Consider the following 7,239-nt stretch of genomic DNA (forward strand, 5'->3'; position numbering starts at 1 on the left):
TTTTATTTCCTCACTAGTTCACAAAATACTTCAGCCATGAAATGTTCAAAGTCCTTGACATTGGCCTTCAATAAAGTAATGGTAACAGCGACTAAAATTCCAATGAATAAATACTTCTATGATCTATTTTACTATCCATATTGCAAAATATAGATACTTAAGCATATATCTATTGACCTTCACCATCAAGAAGCATCTACGTCTAGACTTCTATCCACTACAGAAGATCAAAGCTGATGACGTAAGAGCGTAAATCTTTCTACGGACTGACGTGTGGACTGCGAATAATATTGAGACTTAATTTATTTAGCTATACAAGGAGCTTTTACGTATTTACAGATCTTTCCAGCGAACCCTACGCCTCTAGCAATCGTTCGTTTCATCCAAATGACATCCGCTGCTGGACTGCTCCTTGGCCTCCCCCAAGGAGATCCATAGCGATCGGTCCTGCGCCCCCCACATCCAGGTTCTTCCCGCGACCTTCAACACTAGCTATAGCTATACAAACTCATTTTTTTAAATGTAGGTACTGTAGCGGATAATTTTGTGGATCATTAGATTTTTTTAGTTTTCCTGGGGTTTGCTTGGCTGGAAAATATTGCTCTCCAACGATAAAACCACCTAAATTGTGCGTGCCTCCATTCAGTAACTTATATTATGAAACCTTACGCTGAAAAGCTGGCATCGATTTTTATAAGATATAAATATCTGAAATTCCTGAACAAAACGCGGTAATGAAAACAAATACGATCGTAAATCTTCGGTTTCCACTCTACAATCTCTCCAAATGAAACAACGTTGAACGGTATGGAGCTTGGGATGATTTTATGCCTATAGGTAAATTAAATCACTATAAAATAGTGTTTTAGTGTTCTATTTACATTATTTCTTCCGGATCTGTGAATGTATGTAGTTTGTATTAGTATTTCAATACAAATGGAATTTAAGAAAGTTGACGCCTTAAATAAAAAAGGCCTTTAATACGTACGTACTAGTAGAAATTAGGCAATAAAAGATTATAGTGCAATGCATTGGTTACAATTTATTTTCATTATTGATTATTAGAAAACTTAAATAAGTGCGTAGGGTTGTTTGTTCGGCATATTATAGTGAACTGCCTTTTAAAGGTACACTTGCTAAATAAATAAATTCTTCTAATTGTATAAATTCTTCCAATTAATAGTTTTGCAATAATCATACATTTCTTTTTTCTTGTAGATGTCTTCAGAGGCAGGAGTCATAGTTGGTACCTGGACGTCTTCCCTGGTCTTCGGAGTCTGGAAGTAAGGCTTGATGATGGAATTCCAGATCTTCCCGAAGATCGACATGAGGCCGATCACGGAGAGGCCTAGAAGAAAGCCCTGGGAATGGAAAAATAAAGGTAAGAGTAGTATATAAATAGGCAGTACAGACGACGGCGCATCAAGGTCAACACTGAAGTGTCTTATTTAGTAGTAATAAGGTGCTATTTTGATTTGATTTGATATTTAAAATCTGCCGCGCGGCCGCCCGCGACTTCGTACGCGTGGATCCCGTTTTACTCCCTTAGGAGTGGAGTTTCGTAAAATCCTTTCTTAGTGTCACCTACGTTCTAAAAGGAACCCCCATGCAAAATAGACTCCTAGCACTTGTAACTAGTTTCTGAGATTTCGTGATGAGTGAGTGAGACAGTCAGTCAATCAGTGACCTTTCACTTTTTTATAAATATAGATGTGCTATCGAATGTATGTACAATGCTGCCAAGTGTTTATGTATTAGAACAATATTTTCTCTTGACAATCTCCTTCTTAGATCTTGTAAACTATGTACAGGCTGATGTGCTCTCCACTATGCAATGCTGTGTCACCTAGTGTTTTTATAGCATTTACTTTTGATAAACTATGATCCTGCTTGGGAGTACTATAGTTCATACTTACTACACTGCCTCCAAGGTCCGACAGAAACAGATTCCAATCGTAGTTATACCGTTCTTCATAAACTGACACCATCATGTTGTTGAAGTACACGAAAAGCTGCAAAATAGAATTTTTATTCGTATAAATAATTTTGAATTTGAATTTAAACATAAATAACCTCCCCCACCGGTCTGGCCAGCGTAGGGAGTGGCAAAATCCTCCTTTTTTTGTCTCTGATGCATTAGAGAGGGTCGTGCTCCTGCAGTGGAGACTAAATGACCTGATGATAGAATCAGACTGAAAGTTAGTGCGACTTGCCTGGAGCCAAAATTTTCATTTGATAGGTCGTTGTTTCAAGCTTTGTCCACATGAGGCATTATAATCCTTCTAAAGTTATCTTAAACATGAATGAAAAATGTCAAACCTGGACTAGACTTTAGAATAGATTAGCGCTAGCGCAGCGCTAAAAAAATCAGCAATATTGAAAATCTGGGACTAAGTAACGCCCGTATTCACAAACGTTACTATGAGGTCTCACAGTGCGCGTGCACGCACACGAACCAATCACAGAACTCTATTCAACTCTGTGCGTTCGATTTGCTGCTTCACTTAAGCAAGTATCGTTTGTGAATACGGGCGTAGAAGTGGGTAATCGTCAGTAAATTACCCAGTGCTTATTAATGAAATTACGTCACCATTACGTTACCAAAATCAAAACATAACCGAATACACTTTTCTACCTGAGTCTGAAATTCAGAGCCGCCAGTTTTGCTGGTCCACTTGTTCTCTATCACGTCCCATTCTAGCATGTGACGGTCTGTCACGAAGCCGTTGTATAGGTACGAAGTGCAGTATCGAGGGCAGCTGCTGCAGTTGTGCGCTTGGTACCGTCTGAAGAAGACGAGAAGATTACAAGTTAAAAAGTTCATACTAGTTGTGATTCTTTCGCATTTTGGGAGACTGCAAAGATTTTAATGAAGACATAGGTACTCGTTTTTATGAGTGGACTTTAACTCTTGTAACAACAGTTTGGTCATTGTGAAACAGCATTCGACCATAAATTCCTACTCAAATCTTAACTCGATGTGGACAGTTTAAGATTCTTAGGCTGGGTTGCACCATCATTTTTTTTTATAAAAGATTATTAGTCATTTGTTATTACACAAATTACTATTACTCCCGGTAGCCCCTCGTACTAAGCTAAATATGTTAGTATCACGACACGAGTGAGCTCACCACGACAGTCGAGCGGCGGCGGGGACCGAACCCGCGTTCCCGGGATCACGAGTCGGCCAGTCCGACTCCTTCACCGTTCGGCTATCGTGGCATTTCTTTGCTTTGACTTTGACTTTAACTTTGACAAACGTCAAAAATCTGTCAAAATCCATACATAAAAAGCACCGTTTATCGTCAAAGTTACGGTCATAGTTAGGTGGTGCAATTCAGCCTTAAAGTTCTACCTCACGTTCGTATCATGAATGAACCTCCTTCATCATGACCTGACCTGAGACCTGAAGGTCTGAAAGGGACTTGGTTTTTTTCGTGGTGCTGTACATTTATAACTTGCCAGAATACTTACAGCGTGTAAGCAACGATTAGGTCCCTCATTGACTGAAAGTTGTCACAAGGCGGTAAGTCGCTTTTCATCCACGGCCCTGAACACCCCGCTATTTGGCCCACTTCATCCCATACGTATTTTGTAGTGCACTGAAAAATCACATGAAAGAGAATAGGAAAACTCGGCGATGATAAGTACAATGATAGGTATTAATTCTTTTGTGACTGATAGACAATACAACTGTAAACTTTGCGACATTATAATCAGTTCAGTAAATGGCAGTCTACTACTAAATTTAAGCCTGCCCTGAAAAGTGTCGTTAAGCCCCGATCTTTAGCTTTTTTCATCAAGTGTCAGCCAGCTATCTTCTTGAGATCCACAGTTTGAACGTACGTGGGTAATTATTTTAATACTTACAGTGTTAGCACTGTAGCTGTCTTCGCTAGCACAGGGTTCATTGTCATCACTGATCATGACGTACTTGTTCACGGACAACTTCACGTCTATGGTCTCTCCCACCTTGCAGTACAAGTAGTCTATGAGACCCCCGTTGTACACTGCTACTTCTATAAGGAAAATATAATTATTCCCTTTGTAACTAGTACCGAAAAGAAGTAAATGACATTCTGGTGATGTATTTCGAACAAACCCTATAAATAAATAAACTTAAAGTCTGTTCGCCGAGAGTTGATAAAAAAAATTAAATATCAGAGGTTCTAAACTCATTATAAATTGCGGCCCGCTAATTATTTTTGTCGATATAATGAAAAAGTTGGTAGATTATTTGGCCTGGCCTTTTTTTTGGCCTGGATTCTCAGCTCGGTTACAATTTAATTTTGGACTACCATTTATAAGAATGTTCTAAAAATACCAATTATCTACCAAAATCTACTAAACGATTTCGCACTACTAAATCATCGTTCTCTTTGCCTCAAATCTACCAAAAAAGTAGAAATCTAAAAGTGGTCACGCTGTGGCCGCCGCCGCCCGCCGGCCGGGGTGCTTGACGACAGCTGCGTGGCTCGTACCATGGTACTCAGTGCGCGTTGTGACAAACGACGCCCGCGCAACAGTCGCTATTGCAGCTTTGCAAGACATTTCATAATATTTATCAACTCTCGGCGAACAGACTTTAGTCATGTTGGCAGGGTTCCCACTCTGTGGACCAACTAACTGGTGCAGATCGCGGGAAGCGGCTGGATGTGGAATCAGTGTCGTTGTGAGAATGCTTGGGTCTTTGTGGAGACCAGTAGTCCTTCGGCTAAAATGATGATGATGTATCAATATTACCTGTGTACTGTTCCCTCGAATAATGGATCTAGGCGTGGTACGTGACGGACGAAAACTGACAAATCGCGTCCTTGGAATTGTACAGCAGGGTGATGAAAAGCCCTGTCTCCCTCGTTCAAGCTTAAAATTTTACATCCATATACTAAGAAGAGCAATCAGTCTTACCTGTGTATGGTTCCCTCGAGTAATGGATGTAGGCGTGGTACCCTGGCGGGTGAATGCTGACCGATGTAGCCGCATCCTTGGAATCATACTGAAGCGTGATGGAGAGCCCTGTATCCCTTGTCGCTCTGGTGCTGAGGATCTTGGGAGTGAGGGTGTAGCAGCGGCCAAACATGAACCCTATACTTTCTTTAACTTCTACATCTGAATTGGACAAAAACAATGTAAATTTTTCCTGTCCCTACTTAGCTAATTTTCCCAATGAAAAGCGTCAGTCATTGGTGTAAGTTAAAGAAATAATTTCTTTTTTTCTTTCTTTCAGTCGTCATTCATATAAAATACTTATCTGAAAATGGTCACATCATTCCTTACTGTGCATTTCTCCATTCAACCCGTACTGCGCAAAGAATTCCTCGGGTTCATACGTGATGTCCTTCCAAAGTTTGTCCAGGGGGACGGCAGAGAAGTTGAAATTACGCCACGCGCTTGTGAGCACAGGGTGCGTTATCAGGCCATACTCCTAAAATAAGGAAAACTATAACAGAATAGATCACATACTCTTCATCATGATCCCGTGGCGTGTTGCCATCAGAGGTGTTGCAGATGCAGACTAAGTTCTTGCAACTCACGAAGGCGAGTGAGTTTTACTTGTATGTGTACGTGTACATGCACATAACGATATGACGATAGTGGAATGTCTATCAAAACTTTTGAAAAATGAACAGTAGCGAGCCACCACACATGTAAAGCTCACTCGCCTTCGTGAATTGCAACAACTAAGAGCTTCCTCGTTGTGGTTAAAAATTAATTTACTTGATCTAAAATGAGTGAGTGTTGTCTCTGGTAAAATACTAGTCTTCTTCCTGCAGTCAAGGTTAAAACTTGATGATGATGATGATGATGGAATATGGTAAAACAAGATAGACGGAATTTCGGAAATTAATGGAAATTACCTTAGTTTCATAACAGTTAAATGTTCTGAGCGATTGATTTTTGAGACAAATGAATTACTTATGTAATTCTTCTTCTTCTTCTTCGCTACACTCTTGCCAGAGTGGTCGTGGTCGTCACACCCGGTCCGGTGGCAAGCCTCACAATCCGTCGCCATTCCTCCCGCACTGCAGCCTTTCTTGTGCACTCTTATGTACTATTTGCTTCTAAAATAGAGTTTACTTACCAGCATTTTGTCAAATTTATAAGGTGGCTCCCTGCAAAAAGTGATGCTCGGGTAAACGAGGGTTCTGTTGAAGTCGAAGTGGGTGTACGTCGTTATCGGTATGTCAATTAGCTTGTTGATGCAAGTCACTATCTGTTAAATCAAATTAAATAGTTAGAAATCAGCACTTATGTCTACTATACAGGAGCCTATTGATCCCAAATCTAAAAGAATGGTAAAGTAAAAGCGTTCAATAATTTAACTGACTGATTATGTAAGTAATTTAATGTACTATCGGCACACTGTGGCCGTGTGTACAGTTGACGTTTTTAAATATTATTGTTTGGGATACCTGGAAGATCCCTTCCCAGCGATAACCCATCCTAGACACTCTCACTTAACACCAAGTGCGATTGCGGTCAAATACCTGCACATGTCTTGCATTAAAAAATACCACCTAAATTGTAGCGTTTTCATTGTTGAATGAATTTTATTAGTCAGTTATACTCGTATGTATAGTGCATGGAGTATCTCTATATTACTTGTCGTATATAAGCTCTCCAATTTATGCAATCACTTAGCGTCTAATACTCTCATAATTTTTGTTGTAACTTTCTTACCTGTTGTATGACGACCCCGACGCACACGATCACCACCACCGTCTTTATCAGGTTCGATCCTTTCAAGCAGTTCACGCATTTGTCCTTTATGGTGCCTGCTGGCTCCTCAACTTGCTATAAAAATTGAGCTACTAGTAATTAAACCAGATGCTTGTTTTTCCTTCAGTAATGAAAAAGAGCATTACATTATACAAGAGTTACATTTTAGCTTTTTTTGTCTGGTTTTGATGTAGAGGTATTGATTCACTATTTCTCTGGCAACTTAGAGTAAAATTATTTTTCAATTACACATGATAATAATTTAAAGTCAATTTATTGTAATAAAAAACCTTGTGGATTTTGAAATAAAATAATCATTTTTGCTGAAAAGAGCCATCTGCAACGACTATTTTAATTGATTACAAATCATGTTTGTCTCATCACTTCTCTGATTTATTTTTATGCTAAGTCCTAAAATTAGGATATACGTCTTCATTTTAACCTTTCTCTGTTTGTAACATAACAATTAAATTAACCTTATCTTACCTTACTTTCCGGTAACACAGTCATTTTCGCACT

The 7,239-nt window shown here is 39.4% G+C and overlaps 1 protein-coding gene across 1 annotated transcript; it reads right to left on the bottom strand.

Moving 5' to 3' along the window:
• Window positions 1-1,093: 1,093 nt before the first annotated feature.
• Window positions 1,094-7,230, bottom strand: ppk17 (amiloride-sensitive sodium channel pickpocket 17). Its single transcript, XM_028308989.1, has 10 exons — window positions 7,207-7,230; window positions 6,682-6,795; window positions 6,083-6,214; window positions 5,278-5,425; window positions 4,909-5,109; window positions 3,871-4,019; window positions 3,475-3,602; window positions 2,636-2,786; window positions 1,917-2,012; window positions 1,094-1,361 (listed from the first exon to the last, which is right to left on the bottom strand). The coding sequence occupies exons 1-10, from the start codon at window positions 7,228-7,230 to the stop codon at window positions 1,155-1,157; spliced, it is 1,350 nt and encodes a 449-aa protein (XP_028164790.1). The 3' UTR covers window positions 1,094-1,154.
• Between the last annotated feature and the right edge of the window lie 9 nt (window positions 7,231-7,239).

The sequence above is a fragment of the Ostrinia furnacalis genome, unplaced genomic scaffold, assembly GCF_004193835.3.
Source record: "Ostrinia furnacalis isolate ACB-3 unplaced genomic scaffold, ASM419383v2 OfSCF2576, whole genome shotgun sequence".
NCBI lineage: Eukaryota > Metazoa > Arthropoda > Insecta > Lepidoptera > Crambidae > Ostrinia > Ostrinia furnacalis.

What these genes read in the sequence shown, in the direction of transcription:
- ppk17 (XM_028308989.1), bottom strand. Translation starts at nt 7,230, where the DNA reads ATGACTGTGTTACCGGAAAGTAAG. An exon ending in CTGTGTTACCGGAAAGTAAG is followed by an intron (nt 6,796 to 7,206) that starts GTAAGATAAGGT and finishes CAATTTTTATAG; the next exon opens with CAAGTTGAGGAGCCAGCAGG. An exon ending in CGGACCTTGGAGGCAGTGTA is followed by an intron (nt 1,362 to 1,916) that starts GTAAGTATGAAC and finishes TTCCATTCCCAG; the next exon opens with GGCTTTCTTCTAGGCCTCTC.